This window comes from Bombina bombina, chromosome 3 (assembly GCF_027579735.1).
Source record: "Bombina bombina isolate aBomBom1 chromosome 3, aBomBom1.pri, whole genome shotgun sequence".
NCBI classification, from domain to species: Eukaryota; Metazoa; Chordata; class Amphibia; order Anura; family Bombinatoridae; genus Bombina; species Bombina bombina.
Window position 1 is genome coordinate 1089746740 of NC_069501.1, and position 25244 is coordinate 1089771983.

The window sequence follows — 25244 nt, forward strand, 5'->3', positions numbered from 1 at the left end:
TATAAAACACTGGGAGCTGCCATATTGTAACTTGTGTTACCTTCTCTGCTGTGGCCAATTAGGAACAGTTATAAATATGTCACTAGAGTGTGCAGCCAATGGCTGTGTGGAATATAACAGTTTTCTGCACTTCCATTTCTAACAGGAACTGAAAAGCTCACAATTTAGGAATGAATTTACAGGAAAAAGGGGCAAAATAAATAATGAAAGTATATTGCAGATTTCTTTTATTTAATAATTTTTATTGAGGAACTGCATAGTACAAATAATAAACATACATAAAATTGTACATTAGCGATAATTCAAATATTATATAGTGAACTGATATTCATCAAATATTTAAAGAGTCCTGTATTTTTGCTTACGATTTCTGCCCCTGATAATACGATTCAGGCCGCTCTTGGACCTTACCTTTTAAATTAAAGTAATGTTGGGGACCATTATGTAACGGGATAAAGAAAACAATAAAAAGGAAAAACAAACAGGTATAACAAGTACACAAAGAGTTAAACCTTAAGGTAAAAATGCATAGGCTAAACCTTCTGATATCTTTCTGAAAAAGGATATGAAGTGCATACTCCAAGTCTTGTATATTACAGAGGGGTAACATAGCACTGAACATGACAGATAAACTATTGCTCCATGTATTCCAACTCTGACCATTGAAATCATTAATAATATCTCATAACTTAATTATGACAACCTAGTATGCATTATACGTGAGTAACATATATTCCACAGGAAGAACTTGTGATTAAGGATTGCTGTCTACGTGGTGATACATATAGTCCAATATAATTAACATTAGAACCCATTTCACTTTATCGGAATTGATGTTTGTTTTACTTCGCCCATAGCCTCGGCCGCAGGCCACCAAGCGAGTATATATTTTGACATATTGTGGTTATATGCAATGTTGTCCTGATATATGTTTTTATTGTCTAAAATGTTCCTCCAGGGCCCCCCACTTACCCCCAGTATAAACAGACAAACAAATAAGATATTATTAGGACATTAACATTGTTTGCAGGACTAGTGTCAATAACATGGTGTCATACATAGCAAGCTTAACGTAGTAATTATTTGATGCAGTCCTGTGGAGTCTTGCAGTGTGCTAGAGTTGCCTAGTATATTTTAGATAAAGCACATACCTATAAATAAGTAAATAGCTGAAACATAAAAAGCAGAACAACTGGGTTAAACATTGATACTTTACGAACTGGGATTTTGAGTTAAGTTTTAGCCCCAAGACTTAGATTATCCATTTGAGAGTTTCCCAGCAGGGTTGCATGAGTCCCCAAACAAAGCGTGAGAAGAGTGGCTCCGAGGAAAAGAAAGATTTTTATGTGTAGTCCCAGGTTCACATATTTTGTGGAGATCATTCTGCATTATTTGGATTGTTTCCGAGGAGAGATGAAGTTGATCAGAAATGTCAAGCATGGCCGCCAACACAGAAAGCGATTGCAGTTCAGCCCTGACCGGTAGGTTATGTCCCTTCATCCACTGGAGCCTATTTAACCTGCCGGGTGAGCACAAAGTCTTATACCTCATTGAGCTCTTCTATTCCATTCTTATTGCGTGTGGGCTATTTGCTTTCTCCAATGTCGGCATGACCCGTCGCGGTTCAAAGAATAAGGTACATTCTAAGGGCTCCTTTTGTGTGCTTGGTTTATCCAGGGTTAACACCTCGGTGCTAGCGGCAGTTACAGATGAAAAGCGCTTCGTTAGGATTTCAAATGGAGCTTTATCAATTAGTTGCTGGAACATTAATTCAAGTTCCACCATCTTGCTTGAAAGTTGTCATGCGTATCTAGTTCTCCTACTGTAGCCATCTTAACTACGCAGTACTTAATCCCATATGTTCCGCTTCAAATTCTAGAGATGCGTGTATATAAGTCCAAAAGGTAGTATATTCAAAGAACTATATAGATATATAGAAGGTTTTGTTGTTGAGTGGTCTTAAATCGGCGGATTTATGGAAAATTCCTTCAGAGCTTATAGTAGATGTGTCCTGTCCGGTACGCTGCTCGGACACGCCCCCCTGCAGATTTCTTTTTATATATGCAATTTATCATTTTATATTACCATCTCAAAGTGTTTAATGTCCCTTTAAGAAGGGACACTAAAGTCAAAATTAAACTTTCATAATTCAGATAGAGCACACAATTTTAAACAACTTTTTAAATCGCTTCTATTATCAAAATGTGTGAAATTTTATGTGAACCAGCTGCTAATAAGCATGTGCAATATTTCATAGTATATACGTATATCCATTTTGTTATTTTTTGACTGATAGTTGTCACATAATACAGCAGGAAGGAAAATGGAACTAACTTTGCAAACTAAAATATACATAGTTATATAGTAGATGAGGTTGAAAGAAAACAGAAGTCCATTGAATTCAACCTATACATATCCTAGCTAATTTACAATAAAAGCTCCAATTGAGCTTAACTTAAAGGGACAGTCAACACCAGAAATGTTGTTGTTTAAAAAGATAGATACTCCCTTTATTACCTATTCCCAAGTTTTGCATAACTAACACAGTTATAATAATACACGTTTTACCTCTGTAATTACCTTCTATCTAAGCCTCTGCAGACTGCTCCCTTATTTCAGTTCTTTTAACAGACTTGCATTTTAGCCTATCAGAGCTCACTCCATGGTAAATTCACGTGCGTGAGCTCAATATTATCTACAGTATATGAAACACACACGCCCTCTAGTGGTCAAAATGCATTGAGATTAGAGGCGGCCTTCAAGGTCTAAAAAATTAGCATATAAACCTCCTAGGTTTAGCTTTCAACTAAGAATGCCAAGAGAACAAAGCAAAATTGGTGATAAAAGTAAATTGGAAAGTTGTTTAAAATTGCATGCCCTATTTAAATCATGAAAGTTTTTTTGGACTTGACAGTCCCTTTAATCGCATTAAAAAGGTGACGTATTTAACACAAGAAATCCTATCCATGAATTCTGTTTCTAGCCAAAAATGTATCTAATCCATTTTTAAATGTATCTAAGGTATTGGCATTCACTACCTCCTTTGGTAATGAGTTCCACAATTTGATTGATTTTACAGTGAAAAAATGTTTACATTGATGGAGATTAAATCCCCTTTACTACAGCATTAAATTGTGACATCTTGTCACGAACAGTTTCCTTAAAATAAACAAAGCTTCCACCAACTCTGTATTCAGACCTAGAATATATTTATATAAAGTAATTCTGTCACCTTTTGCTAGAGAAAACAGACCCAGTTTGGCTAACTCTCCTTATTTATTTTTTCCATTCCCCTTATTAGTTTTGTGGCCCTTCTCTGCAAGTTTTCTAACTCTGCAATGTCTTTTTTGTGATTGGTCCTCAGAACTGCACTCCATTCTCAAGCTGATGTCTTACCAGGGATTTATATAGTGACAGAATTAGGCTTTCCTCCCTTGCATCAATGCCTCGTATTACATGATAGTATTTTATTAGCCTTAGAAGCATTGTGTACCCATTTTTAGCTAATTTATAAAGAGACCCAAAAAACCCTTTCCTGCTGTTTTGCCAAGTCTAGTTCCATTTAAATAATATGGTGCTTGCTTATTTTTACTTCCAAAATGTAGAACCTTACACTTTCCAGTATTAAATCTAATTTTACATTTACCAACCAGCCCATTCTTCCATTTTTTGTAAATCCCCTTGCAAAGAAATTTCATCCTGCACTAACTAATTACCTTTTACAACTTAGTACATTTAAAAAAATAGAGATGTTGCTATTTAATCCTTGCTTCAAGTCATTAATAAAAACATTAAAAAGAACAGGGCCCAGTACTGATCCCTGGGGGGATTTTTTAGAAATAAAATCTAGTACTCATTTGAAATTCAGTCTAAGTGCTTTAGCGTTGTCTTTGCATTTGTTGATTATGCTATTCTACTGTATTTAATGGTCCTTTAAAATGATGGGAAAAACAAAAAAGGATGAATATATAATACAGTCCCAATCTCGGAACTCTACCTCTCTGAATCTTTTAACAGAGATAAAGGACTGTAAATCCTATGTACAATATACTAGAAAAAAATTCATAATCTAAAGGATAAATAGGAAGAAACTTGGTGAACATTTGTTTCTTTGTACTTTTTAGGGAAAAAAGCCATAACATGCATAGTAAGCCAACATTTCAGAAACAACCATTTTGTAGTCCAGCTACAAAATGAAAACCAACTCTCTTTAGTGAAACTCTCAGTCTTTAGAATCAAGACTTAAGTAAGCAATCTTTTCAGTTCTGCTCTACCAAAAGAACGTATTTGAAAACAAGGACTCCTACACTTCAAGGTTTTATTGAAATGGCCTTTGGTGAGGTGGACTCTGATCATCATATTTGATGGTCTTGCCCAAAACTTACACCTCTTTGGGATGAGATCTTCTCACTATGTACCTTCATAAATATCCAAATAGATAAATCGCTGATCAGTGCGCTCTTTAACGTTATGGTGCTGGGATTACAAGAAATAACATCATACTGGCAATATATATTTTTGGGGCTACTAAATTGTGTATAGCCAGAGATTGGAAGAAGCTAGATCCTCCCACGATTGCCTCTATGAAAGTGAAAACAGGATATGTATCGCATATAGAGGAATGCATATAGGGCTCATGACAAATTAGATAAGTATTGGTTAATTTGGGACAGTTGGGGGAAAAGATCAGGTTAAGCGGGCAGATTTCAATGGATGGAGATTACTGTAGTCTTAAGTAGTGTGAGTAGAGCCGGCAAGAGTTGTACCTTACTTAGAATCAAAAACGGAAAAGAGACTTTAGACAAAGGAGGAGACAATGGAAAAGAAACTTAGGGGAAGTATCCTGTACTCTTAACTTGTTGAGATAGGTGTTCTCATCCCCTATGTTAAAAGAGGAAAGGTTGGCAAATGATAGATGAGGGGTGAGAGGAAAAAAAGAATAGATAGTTTTGCTCTACATGTATTTATCTCATATATATATATATATATAATCTTTTTACTTCTGAAACCCTGCATACAGAGTGGGAAATGGCACAAAAAATATTGATGCAAGTCATTATGACTGTCTGTTCTATATATTTATGTTCATTAAGTTTTATGGAGCAAATCTAATACATAAACTTGTACACTTAGAAGTCCTTATTTCAGCTGAATGAGAATTATTCAGTAAAGTTTGTAATGTTAAAGTTTAGGCCTGTTATGGGGTGGTTGTGCTCAGACAACTCATTTAACTATTATACTGTATATATTTGAGGCTAGCATAGAAATTGATATATAAGAGGAATAGACTTTGTATGAGACATTTACACTGCTAACAAGCCTTTGGCAGCTTGCAACAAAAAAGTCCATACACCATTTAACAAATTAAATATGTATCCACTTTATTCAAATGCTCATTAAAAAACAAGGAACAGCATAAAGCAACAGGATACAAAAAAATTATCTATTGCGTTTCAGCTGATCTTCCAATACTGATGACTAAAAGCTCTGGAGTAATGTAAGCTCATAAGATTCAATGTATATCTAAATTTTCTTCTTCATGTATATTTCTGGCTTTTTATATCCTTTTAATAAGAATGTAATATATTTATCTTAATAAAGGGGAACAAAAATTATAAAAAAGCTCCAATGTGTTTTATACTACATTTAAGGCTGTGTTCCTGTTTTATTTTTACATTTTCTTTTCAGCAACGCTTGTGAAGTATTCTCAATATATCTAATTTATTGATTTCATATTTTACAACAGCATTCTATGTACCATATTTTTTAAAGTATTGCTGCATGATAGAATGATATTATTATATTAGCATATGTCGTTACCTTTTATAGCTTCCAATTTATAACCTCCACTCAATTTTTAAGTTTCATAGACCAAATAATATTTTAGTGGTCTTCCAGATCATATGGTTATAGATTTTAGTTTTCAGCTATTATTCTCTGCTTTAAAGGGACAGTCAAGTCCAAAAAAATACTTTCATGATTTAAATAGGGAATGCAATTTTAAACATTTTTCCAATTTAATTTTATCACCTATTTTGCTTTGTTCCCTTGGTATTCTTAGTTGAAAGCTAAACCTAGGAGGTTCATATGCTAATATCTTAGACCTTGAAGACTGCCTCTAATCTGAATGCATTTTGACCACTAGAGGTCATTAGTTCATGTGTTTCATATAGATAACATTAAGCTCATGCACGTATTTTTAAACAAAAATAATTCTGGTGTTGACTGTCCATTTAAGTTAAGAAATGTTGCAACCCTTCTCTTCAAGCAATTTGCTAAATTTGAACACATTCTTATTGAACTATAGTTTCATTTGTCCCTGTTTCTTGATGGACTATTTGGTCTCTATAGCAAACAAAAAAGAGGGAGTATAGGATTCTGTTATCAGTTTATGGACACTTAGATTACCTAGATTGGTCACTTACAACTGGTGACATTCATTTACACACCCTGGAGGTGTGTATTTGTTTCTCTACTTTGTTTTTCATTTCTGATGTTATTTACTGTTAACTTACTGTTGCTTTAATTGACATGTCTTGGGGCAGTACAGAAAGTAAATGCAAATTATTAATCTTTGTTTTTTATAAAAACTTAAATTATGCTTACTTGATCATTTTCTTTTCTTTTGATGGGGAGAGTCCACAGCTGCATTCATTACTTTTGGGAAATACATAACCTGGCCACCAGGAGGAGGCAAAGACACCCCAGCAAAAGGCTTAAATACCTCCCCCAATTCCATCATCCCCCAGTCATTCTGCTGAGGGAACAAGGAACAGTAGGAGAAATATCAGGGTGAAAAAGGTGCCAGAAGAATAAAAAACAACATTTACTGCCGTCCCATAGAAAAAACGCAGGCGGGGAGCTGTGGACTCTTCCCATCAGAAAAAAAGAAAATCATCAGGTAAGCATAATTTAAGTTTTTCTACTTAAACGGAGAGAGTCCACAGCTGCATTCATTACTTTTGGAAAAACAATACCCAAGCTATAAAGGACACTGAATGCAAAACGGGCGGCTACAAGAGACAACCCCTTCTGAGGGCACCATAGCCTGAAATCACCCAAATTCCGACACAAAAACTGCTTTACCTGAAGCAGAATTAACAAAAAAATGGAAAAGACCAAGTAACTTCCCATCAGTTAAAACCAGCAAGGCCCTTGCTAGAGACCGCCCAGAATCACTAGACTCAACCGAGCACAAAGGCCTCCGAGGATACAAAGTCCCGCAGGCTCCGAGCCCACACTAAATTTACCCCCGACCCAAGGGAAGGGGGACCTACACATGCTCCCAGAAGGGAAGAAGTAGTACTCATATAAGAGAGTCCAAAAGGACCCCCAGACAAACAACTAGGGCAATAAAGAACCTTAAGCATAACTCCAAGTGCGCAACCAAGGTTGCAACAGGTCAAAGTCGCGTAGAGAACAAACCCTACCGATCGAGCAGAGTGAAGGGAGGAAAATCCCAGACCCCTATCTGCAAGGAGTACAAGGAACCAATGTAACGCCCCAATCCTGGAAACCTAGAGGGACAAGGTAGACCCCCTCCCTTACATGGAGTGCAAACCCGTACTCAGGATAGAGCAACCGAGGGATAAAAGCCACCCCCGGAAGACGCTAAAAAACAGCACCATAATAACTTATTATGCTCCAGATGAAGCCACAGGCTTCCCTCTGCAAAAGAGGTCTAAGCGAACGCAAGCCGCCAATACTAGCTAATCAAAAGACAGGAATTGCACCAGGACTCTCAAAGAGGAAAAACTCAGAAGTGTAGAGCAACTCCCTCCCAAGAAAAACAGGGAAGAAAAGATAGCACCCACAAAAAGCAGAGCAAAGGCTACTTGTTGAGAGAAGGAACACTGCAAAGCATCCCACCTAAGGAAGGTCCACAAGATCTTGATGATTTGCGGTCAAGGCTCAACAGAGCAGTCAGATCCATGACCTCCACTCAGAGGCAACGGACCCAGCACCAAAGCGACTGGCAATGTCCGAAAGGACAAGGGAATTAAAAGTTCCCTGAACCACCAGAACCCTCAGGAAGGAAAAAAGGAGGGGAGTCAGACCTCTCAAGGACGAGCTTGGGTTCCAGAACCCATACACAGCTCCCTTCCCGAGAGAAAGGACACTCCCAAAAAGGAGACCCTATACTGAAACTACAGTAACGGTATGACACCAGAAAAACAACCCTTCACATGACAACCTGCACACAAGGCAGGGAGGACCCACTGAACAGAGGAAGAAAAAGACCTCCGGGGCACCAGGCGGATACTGTGGCATGCTCAATCCTCCCCAAAGGGAGGGGAAACGCAAACAAAAACAGCTCACCCTCCCACAGACATGGAGCGTCAAGGAGCGTCAAGCTGTAGACGGACGTCAAAAGGACAATACCAATTGATAGGAACCATTCACTACTACAGACAGCCCAGAAGAAATTTCAATTCTCTGAAGAGAAAGAAAAACCCGCCAGAAGGGACAAGAGGACGTTCCAGAATGGAAAACTGTGCCGCCCAAATCCATCTAAGCGATCTGGACACAGAAAACCCAAAACATCCAGTCAAAGACAAGGATTAGGTCCCTAACACCGGACACCCGGAGCTGGCTTCAAAACTAGGACAAGACCTTGCACCATAGGTGATGCAATCACAGCCACATCCAAGGGTCCTTGCATACTGAACGTTCACGTAAGTATCTCAGAGACAGAGAGCTTAATCCCCAAAGACTTGAGGGACAACACTCCTAAGTCTAAAGACAAAGGTAAACTTACAAGAGAACAGAGCTCAAAACCTAGAAAATCTAGATGGAAAAGATAAATAGTCTTGAAAGATACTCTCGGAATCAACCTCCCGGAAACCCCTAAAGCTTGAGGAATTTACAAATGAACGAGCATCCCAAACTCCTGAAAAGCGACAGATCAAACCGAAACCCCTAAGCAGGGGCAACCATAGGAAAAAGAGACAACACAATCTCCAAAACTATGGGAGCAGATAAGATACCATAGGGGGAACTTCCAGAAACAGATGACCAGAAAACCAGCCCCAAGAAGGGGAAAAAAGTGGCACAGTAACCTCGACCATTTAAGGAAGAGGTACCATCACCAAAGATTAAAAAAGGACAATCCAAGAAAAAGAATACCAAAGGAGGAGATGGGTAATTGCCACTTAAACCTGGTACCACTGATTTCCAAGGAGTCATCTGAACCTCCAACCCTATTGGGAAGGCGAAACTCTAGCTCCGAAGCCAAAGGACCTCAGGAACCCCCAGAGTAAGCCTTAGCAGGATCCGATCTTGGAACCCCGCCAACAATCATGAACAGGATATTGAGGACTGAGCACAATCCCCTCTGATGCCCCACCCAAAGGAATAAACAAGGACCAGAAAAAAAGGAAAGTCTGTGAATAGGATATCACAGAAATCCTATAGGAGGCACTAAAACTGAATATAATATAATAGTAACACTATGAAAAAAGATGCAATTGGTATAGGACAAACAAAAACAATGTATATGTGTGAAATATACAGAATGATGTATAGAGTATACTCATAAAACAGGCCAAGATAATAGTAGAAAGTCCAACAAAATTCTCAAAATGTCCATAGGCAGCTCTCTGTCTTCACCCGAAGGGATGATGTTGTTTTTTTTTTTTTACTACATAAACAAGGACCAGCCTGACATTTAGGAACGAAAGGCCTCAATAACATGTAAAATCAAGAAAAACAAGTAAACAAACTCCTCACCAGAGTGAGCAACCCAACAGCCAGTTATAACGGGCACCACATGGTTGATACAGACCTCAAGGAACAGAAAAACTAGTGCCTGACCAGGACCAGCCTAATACACAGGACACCCCAGAACTGTCCAAGGCCCCAGAAAAGTTGAATCCCTAGTAGGGATAGACAAATTAAACGATAGACATAACAATGTCCTACTACTAATTATTTAACTTCTGCGGAAGTGTTAAAGCGACCACAAAATCGCTAGTATCAAATTCCAGAGAAGAAATGTTTTCCAAAGGGAAAAACTATAACAGATATGAGCTTCTCAAAATGAAATAAAATATATCCTAACCGGATCAAAGTAAATAAGGGCAGCACCCGCAACTGAAGGCCCAAGAAGAATGGACACACCAACAGGACCAGCTCAGAACTGGAATAAGATACCAAAAAAAAAAAAAAAATGGAGACAAGGAGATTGACTTCATCCCCATTCGTCTAACCCAGCTTGCCGTCTGGACCGGAAGACCGAGGATCCATCGACCCATTAGGACAGGGATCCTCCAGCACCGCCAAAACATGCCTCAGCAGGACACGAAGGCGCGCCAGTCTATAACGAAAGGCAAGACTTAGCTCCCCCGGGGCAACTGATGACCCCGGCCCGAGGGTTGGACCCCTGAAGCCTCAGAGGAAACCGATTCCCCAGAGGGCTGATCTGATCCAGACGATCCCACGCCTGACGAACTCTGGTTAACAGAACACGGACAGCATTTTCCTGGAAGATGTAAATGCGCCAACCCCAGAGATATGGCCACGCGGAACCAGAGAAGGAGTAACGGCATTTGGGACACCTGCTTGCGTAGCAAAAGAAGGTTCTAGGGCGCGCGCCTTGCGGGATATGAGATCCTCAGGGGCGGATGGCTTGGTGGACTTTAAGTTCCCCGATTCGGGAGAAGAGAGCACTCTAAAGCAGCATTAGGAAAATAACTGATGGGTATGGATTACCTGGTCCATTTCATGTTCATTACATAACAAACATGATTAAAGTCCCCCCTGTTCAATGACCTCCTACAGGAGATATTAACCCTTGATTCCATAAAGATAAAAGGAGTCCCACTGAGACCCTGACTTCTACATTTACATTACATTCTCATGTTGAAAGTAAAATGAAACGATCTTACCAGAATCTACGCCCTGGAACAGGAACACGGCCCTTCAATTGTGACAGATAGTAGCATCGCTTCTAAAATGTACTTGAGTGAAGAAAGCAGGCAGCGAAACTCGTCAATGATGATTGCCTATGGAGCTGTTAATATAAGTCAGGATGGTTTCGCAGAAAGACTCTACCTGCATCTCCGGACTCTAACTTTCATCCATGCTCTCATTGAGAGGCTGACAGGACTACTTAAAACTCCTATCCCATTCCAAAGAGTACTACTCCCCATAAGAGACTAAACCAAATCTTCCGACACTTCTCTGCCAACCTCCTGTGATGAAAGGCAAAGAATGACTAAGGGATGAGGGACGTGGGGGAGGTATTTAAGCCTTTGGTTGGGGTGTCTTTGCCTCCTCCTGGTGGCCAGGTTCTGTATTTCCCAAAAGTATGAATGCAGCTGTGGACTCTCCCCGTTTAAGAAGAAAATCAAGATTATTTCTACACTAAAGCTGGAATAATTAGAAATTCAGACTGTAAAATACCTGAAACCCCCCTCCCGCCCCCCAGAACTTATACTTACTGATAAATTTCTTTCGGAATGATGAGAGTCCATAACCTGTGGGATATATTTTCTGCCACTAGGAGGAGGTCAAGAACCCTCATAAGAGCTTTCAATCCCTCCCACCTCCTCTACCACTCAGTCTATGTATAGCAAAGCAGAGGGGATAGACAGAAAAGGTAGAAAAAACAGAAAGCAGGGTTAAGAGGTGCAAATAAGAACTGTCACCCATGGTCTTATGGAATCTCATCATCCTGAAAGAAAGAAAATTATCGGTAAGTATAAATTCTATTTTCTTTTGTAAGATGATGAAAGTCCATAGGTGTCCACAACATGTGGGATACAATACCAGAGAGAGTCCATGTTAAGGATGGGTCGGACAAAAAGATGGCAGTTCCTATTTGCCAGACACTGCGGCCTGAAAGACTTTCCTGTCAAAAACAGCTTTGGAGGATAATTCTGTTCCAATTAATAATTCTTAAAGACTGAGGAAGTAGATACAGATCTAGTCGAATGAGCAGTTACTCTTATTGGAGGAGGTTTTCCCACAACCAAGTAAGCCTTACAAATAGTGTGTTTGAGACATGATGCCAAGGCCACCGCCATAGCCTTTTGACCCTTTCTGGGACTTGTAAAGTGGACAAATAATCTAGAAGACTGTCTAAAATCTATAGTAGCCTGAAGATAAAAATGTACAGCTCTGACCACATCCAAATTGTATAGTAGGCATTCCTTAGAGTAAGAAGGATTTGAACACAGCAAAGAAACAACAATTTCCTGATTAATGTTTTCTGAAGACACCCCCTTTGGAAGAAAATCATATTAAGTCCGAAGGACTGCTTTAACCTGATGAAAAACATAATTTATGTAAGAACTTACCTGATAAATTCATTTCTTTCATATTAGCAAGAGTCCATGAGCTAGTGACGTATGGGATATACATTCCTACCAGGAGGGGCAAAGTTTCCCAAACCTCAAAATGCCTATAAATACACCCCTCACCACACCCACAATTCAGTTTAACGAATAGCCAAGAAGTGGGGTGATAAAAAAGTGCGAAAGCATATAAAATAAGGAATTGGAATAATTGTGCTTTATACAAAAAACATAACCACCCCAAAAAAAAGGGCGGGCCTCATGGACTCTTGCTAATATGAAAGAAATGAATTTATGAGGTAAGTTCTTACATAAATTATGTTTTCTTTCATGTAATTAGCAAGAGTCCATGAGCTAGTGACGTATGGGATAATGATTACCCAAGATGTGGATCTTTCCACGCAAGAGTCACTAGAGAGGGAGGGATAAAATAAAGACAGCCAATTCCTCCTGAAAATAATCCACACCCAAAATAAAGTTTAATGAAAAACATAAGCAGAAGATTCAAACTGAAACCGCTGCCTGAAGTACTTTTCTACCAAAAACTGCTTCAGAAGAAGAAAATACATCAAAATGGTAGAATTTAGTAAAAGTATGCAAAGAGGACCAAGTTGCTGCTTTGCAAATCTGATCAATCGAAGCTTCATTCCTAAACGCCCAGGAAGTAGAAACTGACCTAGTAGAATGAGCTGTAATCCTTTGAGGCAGAGTTTTACCCGACTCAACATAGGCAAGATGAATTAAAGATTTCAACCAAGATGCCAAAGAAATGGCAGAAGCTTTCTGGCCTTTTCTAGAACCGGAAAAGATAACAAATAAACTAGAAGTCTTTCGGAAAGACTTAGTAGCTTCAACATAATATTTCAAAGCTCTAACAACATCCAAAGAATGCAATGATTTCTCCTTAGAATTCTTAGGATTAGGACATAATGAAGGAACCACAATTTCTCTACTAATGTTGTTAGAATTCACAACTTTAGGTAAAAATTCAAAAGAAGTTCGCAACACTGCCTTATCCTGATGAAAAATCAGAAAAGGAGACTCACAAGAAAGAGCAGATAATTCAGAAACTCTTCTGGCAGAAGAGATTGCCAAAAGGAACAAAACTTTCCAAGGAAGTAATTTAATGTCCAATGAATGCATAGGTTCAAACGGAGGAGCTTTAAGAGCCCCCAGAACCAAATTCAAACTCCAAGGAGGAGAAATTGACTTAATGACAGGTTTTATACGAACCAAAGCTTGTACAAAACAATGAATATCAGGAAGATTAGCAATCTTTCTGTGAAAAAGAACAGAAAGAGCAGAGATTTGTCCTTTCAAAGAACTTGCGGATAAACCTTTATCTAAACCATCCTGAAGAAACTGTAAAATTCTCGGAATTCTAAAAGAATGCCAAGAAAAATGATGAGAAAGACACCAAGAAATATAAGTCTTCCAGACTCTATAATATATCTCTCTGGATACAGATTTACGAGCCTGTAACATAGTATTAATCACAGAGTCAGAGAAACCTCTTTGACCAAGAATCAAGCGTTCAATCTCCATACCTTTAAATTTAAGGATTTGAGATCCTGATGGAAAAAAGGACCTTGCGACAGAAGGTCTGGTCGTAGCGGAAGAGTCCACGGATGGCAAGAGGCCATCCGGACAAGATCCGCATACCAAAACCTGTGAGGCCATGCCGGAGCTACCAGCCGAACAAACGAGCATTCCTTCAGAATCTTGGAGATTACTCTTGGAAGAAGAACTAGAAAGATATAAGCAGGATGATACTTCCAAGAAAGTGATAATGCATCCACTGCTTCCGCCTGAGGATCCCGGGATCTGGACAGATACCTGGGAAGTTTCTTGTTTAGATGAGACGCCATCAGATCTATTTCTGGAAGCTCCCACATTTGAACAATCTGAAGAAATACCTCTGGGTGAAGAGACCATTCGCCCGGATGCAACGTTTGGCGACTGAGATAATCTGCTTCCCAATTGTCTATACCTGGGATATGAACCGCAGATATTAGACAGGAGCTGGATTCCGCCCAAACCAGAATTTGAGATACTTCTTTCATAGCCAGAGGACTGTGAGTCCCTCCTTGATGATTGATGTATGCCACAGTTGTGACATTGTCTGTCTGAAAACAAATGAACGATTCTCTCTTCAGAAGAGGCCAAAACTGAAGAGCTCTGAAAATTGCACGGAGTTCCAAAATATTGATCGGTAATCTCACCTCCTGAGATTCCCAAACTCCTTGTGCTGTCAGAGATCCCCACACAGCTCCCCAACCTGTGAGACTTGCATCTGTTTAAATTACAGTCCAGGTCGGAAGCACAAAAGAAGCCCCCTGAATTAAACGATGGTGATCTGTCCACCACGTTAGAGAGTGTCGTACAATCGGTTTTAAAGATATTAATTGAGATATCTTTGTGTAATCCTTGCACCATTGATTCAGCATACAGAGCTGAAGAGGTCGCATGTGAAAACGAGCAAAGGGGATCGCGTCCGATGCAGCAGTCATAAGACCTAGAATTTCCATGCATAAGGCTACCGAAGGGAATGATTGTGACTGAAGGTTTCGACAAACCGAAATCAATTTTAGACGTCTCTTGTCTGTTAAAGACAGAGTCATGGACACTGAATCTATCTGGAAACCCAGAAAGGTTACCCTTGTCTGAGGAATCAATGAACTTTTTGGTGAATTGATCCTCCAACCATGATCTTGAAGAAACAACACAAGTCGATTCGTATGAGATTCTGCTAAATGTAAAGACTGAGCAAGTACCAAGATATCGTCCAAATAAGGAAATACCACAATACCCTGTTCTCTGATTACAGACAGAAGGGCACCGAGAACCTTTGTAAAAATTCTTGGAGCTGTAGCTAGGCCAAACGGCAGAGCCACAAACTGGTAATGCATGTCCAGAAAAGAGAATCTCAGGAACTGATAATGATCTGGATGAATCGGAATATGCAGATATGCATCCTGTAAATCTATTGTGGATATATAATGCCCTTGCTGAACAAAAGGCAAGATAGTCCTTACAGTTACCATTTTGAATGTTGGTATCCTTACATAACGATTCAATATTTTTAGATCCAGAACTGGTCTGAAGGAATTCTCCTTCTTTGGTACAATGAAGAGATTTGAATAAAACCCCATCCCCTGTTCCAGAACTGGAACTGGCATAATTACTCCAGCCAACTCTAGATCTGAAACACAATTCAGAAATGCTTGAGCTTTCACTGGATTTACTGGGACACGGGAAAGAAAAAATCTCTTTGCAGGAGGTCTCATCTTGAAACCAATTCTGTACCCTTCTGAAACAATGTTCTGAATCCAAAGATTGTGAACAGAATTGATCCAAATTTCTTTGAAAAAACGTAACCTGCTCCCTACCAGCTGAGCTGGAATGAGGGCCGCACCTTCATGTGGACTTAGAAGCAGGTTTTGCCTTTCTAGAAGGCTTGGATTTATTCCAGACTGGAGATGGTTTCCAAACTGAAACTGCTCCTGAGGATGAAGGATCAGGCTTTTGTTCTTTGTTGAAACGAAAACGATTATTAGCCCTGTTTTTACCCTTAGATTTTTTATCCTGTGGTAAAAAAGTTCCTTTCCCACCAACAGTTGAGATAATAGAATCCAACTGAGAACCAAATAATTTGTTACCCCGGAAAGAAATGGAAAGTAGAGTTGTTTTAGAAGCCATATCAGCATTCCAAGTTTTAAGCCATAAAGCTCTTCTAGCTAGAATAGCTAGAGACATAAACCTGACATCAACTCTGATAATATCAAAGATGGCATCACAGATAAAATTATTAGCATGCTGAAGAAGAATAATAATATTATGAGAATCATGATCTGTTACTTGTTGCGCTAAAGTCTCCAACCAAAAAGTTAAAGCTGCAGCAACATCAGCCAATGATATAGCAGGTCTAAGAAGATTACCTGAACACAGATAAGCTTTTCTTAGAAAGGATTCAATTTTCCTATCTAAAGGATCTTTAAACGAAGTACCATCCGACGTAGGAATAGTAGTACATTTAGCAAGGGTAGAAATAGCCCCATCGACTTTAGGGATTTTGTCCCAAAATTCTAATCTGTCAGACGGCACAGGATATAATTGCTTAAAACGTTTAGAAGGAGTAAATGAATTACCCAATTTATCCCATTCTCTGGAAATTACTTCAGAAATAGCATTAGGAACAGGAAAAACTTCTGGAATAACCACAGGAGATTTAAATACCTTATCTAAACGTTTAGAATTAGTATCAAGAGGACCAGAATCCTCTATTTCTAAAGCAATTAGTACTTCTTTAAGTAAAGAACGAATAAATTCCATTTTAAATAAATATGAAGATTTATCAGCATCAATCTCTGAGACAGAATCCTCTGAACCAGAAGAGTCATCAGAATCAGAATGATGATGTTCATTTAAAAATTCATCTGTAGAGAGAGAAGTTTTAAAAGATTTTTTATGTTTACTAGAAGGAGAAATAACAGACATAGCCTTCTTGATGGATTCAGAAACAAAATCTCTTATGTTATCAGGAACATTCTGCACCTTAGATGTTGAAGGAACTGCAACAGGCAATGGTACATTACTAAAGGAAATCTTATCTGCTTTAACAAGTTTGTCATGACAATTAATACAAACAACAGCCGGAGGAATAGCTACCAAAAGTTTACAGCAGATACACTTAGCTTTGGTAGTTCCAGCACTAGACAGCGATTTTCCTGAAGTATCTTCTGACTCAGATGCAACGTGAGACATCTTGCAATATGTAAGAGAAAAAACAACATATAAAGCAAAATTGATCAAATTCCTTAAATGACAGTTTCAGGAATGGGAAAAAATGCCAATAAACAAGCTTCTAGTAACCAGAAGCAAAGAAAAAATGAGACTGAAATAATGTGGAGACAAAAGCGACGCCCATATTTTTTGGCGCCAAATAAGACGCCCACATTATTTGGCGCCTAAATGCTTTTTGGCGCCAAAAATGACGCTACATCCGGAATGCCGACATTTTTGGCGCAAAAGGACGTCAAAAAATGACGCAACTTCCGGCGACACGTATGACGCCGGAAACAGAAAAGATTTTTTGCGCCAAAAAAGTCCGCGCCAAGAATGACGCAATAAAATGAAGCATTTTCAGCCCCCGCGAGCCTAACAGCCCACAGGGGAAAAAAAGAGTCAAATTTTAAGGTAAGAAAAAAATTGATTCAAATGCATTATCCCAAATATGAAACTGACTGTCTGAAAATAAGGAATGTTGAACATCCTAAGTCAAGGCAAATAAATGTTTGAATACATATATTTAGAACTTTATAAATAAAGTGCCCAACCATAGCTTAGAGTGTCACAGAAAATAAGATTTACTTACCCCAGGACACTCATCTACATGTTTGTAGAAAGCCAAACCAGTACTGAAACGAAAATCAGCAGAGGTAATGGTATATAAATAAGAGTATATCGTCGATCTGAAAAGGGAGGTAAGAGATGAATCTCTACGACCGATAACAGAGAACCTATGAAATAGACCCCGTAGAAGGAGATCACTGCATTCAAATAGGCAATACTCTCCTCACATCCCTCTGACATTCACTGCACGCTGAGAGGAAAACCGGGCTCCAACTTGCTGCGGAGCGCATATCAACGTAGAATCTAGCACAAACTTACTTCACCACCTCCATAGGAGGCAAAGTTTGTAAAACTGAATTGTGGGTGTGGTGAGGGGTGTATTTATAGGCATTTTGAGGTTTGGGAAACTTTGCCCCTCCTGGTAGGAATGTATATCCCATACGTCACTAGCTCATGGACTCTTGCTAATTACATGAAAGAAAACCAAGTAGGGATGATCACAAGACAGAGCTGATAATTCAGAAACTCATCTAGCGAAAGAAATGGCTAGACCAAAGAGAACCTTCCATGACAAGAACTTTAGGTCCAGAGAATGCATAGGGTCAAATTGGGGACCTTACAAAACAGAAAGAACTTGTTTAAAATTACAAGGGGGAGAAATGGGACTAAAACAGGGCAAATTCTCACCAAGGCTTGCACATTAGGCAACTTAGCCAACTTCTTATGAAACATAACAGATAAGGCCGTAATCTGTCCCTTTAAAGAACTAGCTGATAAACCTTTATCCAGTCCATTCTGAAGTAACAGAAGAAGTCTGGGGATACTAAAAGATTTCCAAGAGAAACCTTAAGAAGAGATCACGAAAGATAGTAAGCTCTTGGATCTCTTGACCTGGAGCAATAAACTGGAATTTTGGAGTTCAATTTGGATGCCATTAGATCTATCCCCACCTCAGGACTAAGTGATTGAACACGTGCTGATGAAGAAACCATTCTCCTGGGTAGACTGATGACTTAGGTAATCTGCTTCCAAATTGTTCACTCCTGGAATGTGAATGGCTGATGCAGTGGTTTTTCTCTGCCCAAGACAGAATGTGAGATAACTCTTGCATAACTAAGGAACTTCAAGTCCCTCCCTGATGATTGATGTACGCCACAGCAATGATATTGTCTGACTGGAACCCAATCCATTATTCCTGCTTGAAAAAGGGTCAAGACTATAAGGTCCGATGAATCGCACAAAGTTCTAGGATATTGATAGGTAACCTCGCTTCCTGAGGGGCCATACTACCTGCGCTCTTCCCAAACAGTGCCCCAACCCATCAGACAGATAGGTCAAAGAAATGAAGCTCCAAGGGTCAAATAGGGACTTTCCCTCCAACATGAAGGAGATTGTTTGACCGAAGAACTGAACTATCTGCAATTGGAGAAAATCATTTGACTACTGTTGAAGCATGGACAATTAGAGCGAGCAAAAGCAACTGCATCTGATGCTGCCACCATAAGACCCACTACATCCATACATTGTGCTACAGATGGAGAACGAGCCATCTGTAGAGAAAGTCAGGCAATCTGAAGTTTGATTCTGTGACTATCTATTACAAAAAGTGCATTTAAACAGAGTCTATTATCACCCTCAGAAAAAAACAGAAAAAACACCCATGTGGCTGCAGATAAGGAACTTTTGGGGACAGTGATTTTCCATCCATGTTCCTGAAAAAAAGATACCATTCTATGGGTATAAGCAGTAGCCATGGAAAGAGATGGAGCTTAGAACAAAAGTGGCAATGAAGATTCCCTGTGGTCTGATTATTGCTAAGAGAGCCCCTAATACCTTAGTGAAGACGCGAGGGGGCTGTGGCCAAACCAAAGGGGAGGGCTATAAATTGGTAATGTTTGTTGAGAAAATCAAATCTTAGAAACTGGAAATGATCCTTGTGAATTGCGATGTACATATATGCATCCTTTAAGTCTATGGTTGACATAAATTGACCTTCCTGAACTAAAGGCAAAATGATACGGATTGTTTCCATTTTGAAAGAAGGTACATGAACAAATGTGTTCAGAGTCTTTAGGTCCAAGATAGGACGGTAGGTGCCCTCCTTCTTTGGAACAATGAAGTGGTTGTAATAGAAATGATGTCCCTTTTGAGAGATTGGAACAGGTTGGATCACTCCCATGTCCTCTAAAGCTTGAACACATTGAACAGGATCATTTGGAACGTGAGACAGATGAAAACGTTTCCAGGGAGGTCTGGTGTGAAATCCTATGCGATAACCCAGGCATATAATATTGAGAACCCAGGGATCCTCAACCGATCAAAACCATGCCTTCTGAAACCGAATTAATCTGCTCCCTATCGGCCATCCCTTCATGCAGATTTCTGATTTGAATTGGGCTTTTTGGTCTGTTTGTTCTTAGACCAAGAAGATGCTGACTTCCAGGAAGGCTTGGAGGAGTGAGACGTCTGGTTGGAATGAAAACAATTTTTTTGTTTGTACTTCCTCTTAGACTTTTTGTCATGAGGTAAGAAGGCCCTCTTTTCTCCCAGTGACAGTTTTGATAATAGAATCTAATTCTGATTCAAAAAGTATCTTCCTTCAAAAAGGACTACAAATAGCTTATTCTTAGAGACCATATCAGCTGACCAAGATTTAAGCCATACAGCTCTCCTTAATAAAACAGTAATGGACATATTCTTGAAATCAATTTTAATGATGTCAAAAACTGCATCTGAAATTAAATTATTAGCCACTTTAAGGACTTTAATGCAGTTGCAAATATTCTCAGAAGATTGATCAGAAACCATCTGAGAAAGAGAATAACACCAGAAAAGAAGTCACAGCAGCCACACAGGTGATTGCTACTGCTGAAGTGCTTATTGGGAAAATAATTTCCTAAGCAAGGACTCAGGTTTCCAGTCCACTGGATCCCTAAACGAAGAGTTATCCTCCATAGGAATAGTAGTGTGTCTAGCTAAGGTGGTACAGACATGACTCCAAAATAAAAAGCAAAACTGAAAATAAAAGGAAATAAAGATATGCAGACTGCCCCTGTGCAAATATCAGCCAGCCACTGATCTGGTGAGGGAGAGAGAAAAGGGCACCAAAGGTGGTGGTGGGGGGGGGGTGCAGAGCTTACCTCCAGATCAATATGTAGGCCAAAGCCTGTGAGTAAAAACACAAAAAGAAATCTCCTTTTGATTCCCCCTCTGTCTCCCACCTGAACCGCATCCACAATGAGCTGAACTGCATAAGAGACAGTGATGCTTTTCAGTTTTGTGAGGAAAAAAGTGAACCCAAGCTAAAAACATAGCTAGAGCTTCTAAGGGGAAGCAGGGGAATGAAATAAGAGGGATTTTAAGTCTGAATTCTGGAATTTCTGGTGTTAAACAAATAGGTAAAGCGCTATGTGTAAAGGCTGTAAACCCCCAACTATGTAGTATATATAAAAGAAGAGTACTAGCGATAGTTCCTGGGCTGTGTTTAGTGTCTGAGTCACTTACCTGGACTGCAGCACTCCTCCACTGTATCCTACCGGCTTGCTGATGCTTTTTTTCCCTCACAGAATACTGATCCAGTAGAGAGCCTACCCAGTGCAACTAAATATACTGCAGAGGATATTTGCAGATATAGTTGGAACCTCTCAGGTGGAGGCTTAGGGACGAGGTCCCCACAACACCCTGAGGGCAATTATGGCAGAGATTTACCCCTGCTTCAATCATAATCTTGGAGAAATTATCCTGAATTCTTCTCTGATCAAGTCAGGTCTGAGCGCCCAATAAATGATTAGATAAAATCTTGTTGCAGAGAACCTCTCTCCTCAGAAGCCAAGAACAAACTGAGTGGGAGAGGAGGTGGGAGGGATTAAAAGCTCTTGTGAGGGTTCTTGACCTCCTCCTAGTGGTGGGAAATATATCCCAGGTAATAGACACCTATGGACTCTCATCATCTTATGGAAGAAATGGTATCTGCAGTGAAGATAGCTAATAATCAGGTGTATTTGTCTTTCATTAACTACAACCTTGTTCGGTGAGGCAGAGCAAATCAATGCGAACAAATGGTTGCAGCCCTACCAAGTTAAAAAGAACTGGGCCAAAATGTGAAAATAAGAGAAAAGATTAAACTCGGATACCAAAAATTATGGTTACCATCCCTTTCAGAAAGACTCTATATATTTTAGTTTCCCGACATGGTTTTGGAAACCTCATGATTGAACAAAAAAATATGCCAGAAACCCTCAAAACAATATTGCTTACAGATGGGTTTGATATACTTGATAGACAGACATGTCTTGTTTCTAACCAAAATGTTTATCCAGCAAATAAGAGAGTGGCTTTGATCCCACTAAAATCATTGTGCAAATGCAACATGATAATTAAACAGTTTAAAGAAACATAAGTAAAACCAAAGTATTATTATCTTAACATAAACAAACAATTCTTAAGGATTTTGCACCATAATATATGTCATTTCTTTAGTGGCTGCAAGAAGTGAATCTTTAATCAATAATGAAAAAGAGGTCCATTTCAAGGAAATAAAATTGAAGAGATATGCTAACAGTTTTCAATAGGTATCAGATAACTAACAGTATTATGTTATTTGAGAATAGCTACATACCTTTGAATTAGAATGTTATAAAAACATAATTTATGCTTACCTGATAAATTTATTTCTCTTGTAGTGTATCCAGTCCACGGATCATCCATTACTTGTGGGAAATTCTCCTTCCCAACAGGAAGTTGCAAGAGGATCACCCACAGCAGAGCTGCTATATAGCTCCTCCCCTCACTGCCATATCCAGTCATTCGACCGAAACAAGCCGAGAAAGGAGAAACCATAGGGTGCAGTGGTGACTGTAGTTTAATTAAAATTTAGACCTGCCTGAAAAGGACAGGGCGGGCCGTGGACTGGATACACTACAAGAGAAATAAATTTATCAGGTAAGCATAAATTATGTTTTCTCTTGTTAAGTGTATCCAGTCCACGGATCATCCATTACTTGTGGGATACCAATACCAAAGCTAAAGTACACGGATGATGGGAGGGACAAGGCAGGAACTTAAACGGAAGGAACCACTGCCTGTAGCACTTTTCTCCCAAAAACAGCCTCCGAAGAAGCAAAAGTATCAAATTTGGAAAATTTGGAAAAAGTATGAAGCGAAGACCAAGTCGCAGCCCTGCAAATCTGTTCAACAGAGGCCTCATTTTTAAAGGCCCAGGTGGAAGGCACAGCTCTAGTAGAATGAGCTGTAATCCTTTCAGGAGGCTGCTGTCCAGCAGTCTCATAGGCTAAACGGATTATACTCCTAATCCAAAAAGAAAGAGAGGTTGCCGAGGCCTTTTGACCTCTCCTCTGACCAGAGTAAACAACAAACAGGTTAGATGTTTGACGAAAATCTTTAGTAGCCTGTAAGTAAAACTTCAAGGCACGGACTACGTCTAGATTATGCAAAAGACCTTCCTTCTTTGAAGAAGGATTAGGACATAATGATGGAACAACAATCTCTTCATTGAAGTTAAAAAACTAACTATAATACACCACTCTCCTCTTACTACGTCCATCTTTGTTGAGAGTTGCAAGAGAATGACTGGATATGGCAGTGAGGGGAGGAGCTATATAGCAGCTCTGCTGTGGGTGATCCTCTTGCAACTTCCTGTTGGGAAGGAGAATATCCCACAAGTAATGGATGATCCGTGGACTGGATACACTTAACAAGAGAAATTATATTTCTTCATTATAACAAATTGGATATTTTAGTTAAACTCACATGTTCCGGTTTATGCTGCTGTACACAGCTGTATATTTGACTTAAACCGACTCTTGTTAACACGTAAGAAGCTTGTTCATTGATAAGAGTATCCATATGAGCTTCAACCTGTAAACACACAGAAGACAAAAACAAAAAACAAAAGAAAGGAAAAATGTAAGAGAGGGAAAATTCCTGATACATAATTAAATAAAATAATTATGTTCAATAGACAAAACAAACCATGATAACCGGAAATACTTAACTCAATGTTTATGTAAGATAATTAACTAACTGGAACATAACATTTACTAGAAAGAGGGAGCAGAATTGAAGCACTGACTGGCAATTTTAAACCAGACATAATTCTGGGCAATATAAACTCTTAAAAAAAAATAAAAAATGTCCACCACGTTCTATCAGCAGTTTTCACACAATAGTAATATATACCTACATATAAAGTCATTGGTTCAATTTATAAATTAGGACATTGCAATTTTGCTGCTATATTACAGGAATTACAGTAAATCTAATTTATATCCTTTTAATAAATCTCCATTTCTGTAAATCCACTTGAATTGTAATGATTATCCATATTATTATGTAAATATACAGCTTTCTAATGAATATCTCTATCAGGTTGTAGGTACATAGATTTTTAATGCATACTCAGGCTGTCGATATACTTGTAATGAATATTTCTATCATGCTATTAATAATCTAATGTGCAAATTTACACATTCCTAATTAATATCTGTAACAGGCTTTAATATACAGATTTCTAATGAATATCCATATCAAGATTTAGATATATATAGATTTCCAAAGCCCCTATCAGGTTGCAAATATGCATATTTATAGTTAATTCATTATAATGCTGTAAATCTACAGAATTCTAATTAAAGGGAGAGAACCGTCAAAACTGAAATGTGCATGAGTGCATTTTGCAATATACTGTCATTAGTAAAAATGCTTCTAGTAAGAGTTATTATGGTTTTCATCTGCATATGCCCATATGCTGTAAGTGCCCCGTGCACCAGCATTTAAACACTGCACCTTCTCAGAGAGTCAGCAGTGGCTTATATGACACAAATGAAGTGTTCACGAATGTAATACACACGAATGAGCAGGCATGGTCTCTACATACTGGTGCTTGAGCCCTCACAGGATATGCGAGTATGCCGCTAAAAAACAGAATTTATGTTTACCTGATAAATTTCTTTCTCCAACGGTGTGTCCGGTCCACGGCTTCATCCTTACTTGTGGGATATTCTCTTCCCCTACAGGAAATGGCAAAGAGAGCACCCAGCAAGAGCTGTCCATATAGCTCCCCCTCTGGCTCCGCCCCCCAGTCATTCGACCGACAGTCAGGAGAAAAAAAAGGAGAAACTATAGGGTGCTGTGGTGACTGTAGTGTATAAAGAAAGAAATTTTTCAAACCTGGTTAAAAACCAGGGCCGTTGGAGAAAGAAATTTATCAGGTAAACATAAATTCTGTTTTCTCCAACATTGGTGTGTCCGGTCCACAGCTTCATCCTTACTTGTGGGAACCAATACCAAAGCTTTAGGACACGGATGAAGGGAGGGAGCAAACCAGGTTACCTAAACGGAAGGCACCACGGCTTGCAAAACCTTTCTCCCAAAAATAGCCTCCGAAGAAGCATAAGTATCGAATTTGTAAAATTTGGCAAAAGTATGCAGAGAAGACCAAGTCGCTGCCTTACAGATCTGATCAACAGAAGCCTTGTTCTTGAAAGCCCATGTGGAGGCCATAGCTCTAGTAGAATGAGCTGTAATTCGTTCAGGAGGCTGCCGTCCGGCAGTCTCATAAGCTAATCGGATGATGCT

The 25244-nt window shown here is 39.1% G+C and overlaps 1 protein-coding gene across 1 annotated transcript in view; it reads right to left on the minus strand.

The window, feature by feature from the left end:
• The window catches only part of COG6 (component of oligomeric golgi complex 6), a 650023-nt gene that overhangs the window by 94136 nt on the left and 530643 nt on the right, over positions 1-25244 (minus strand). Inside the window, exon 16 of the mRNA XM_053708403.1 lies at positions 23418-23525. Coding sequence (XP_053564378.1) covers positions 23418-23525 — 108 coding nt within the window. The remainder of the gene's footprint in view (positions 1-23417; positions 23526-25244) is intronic.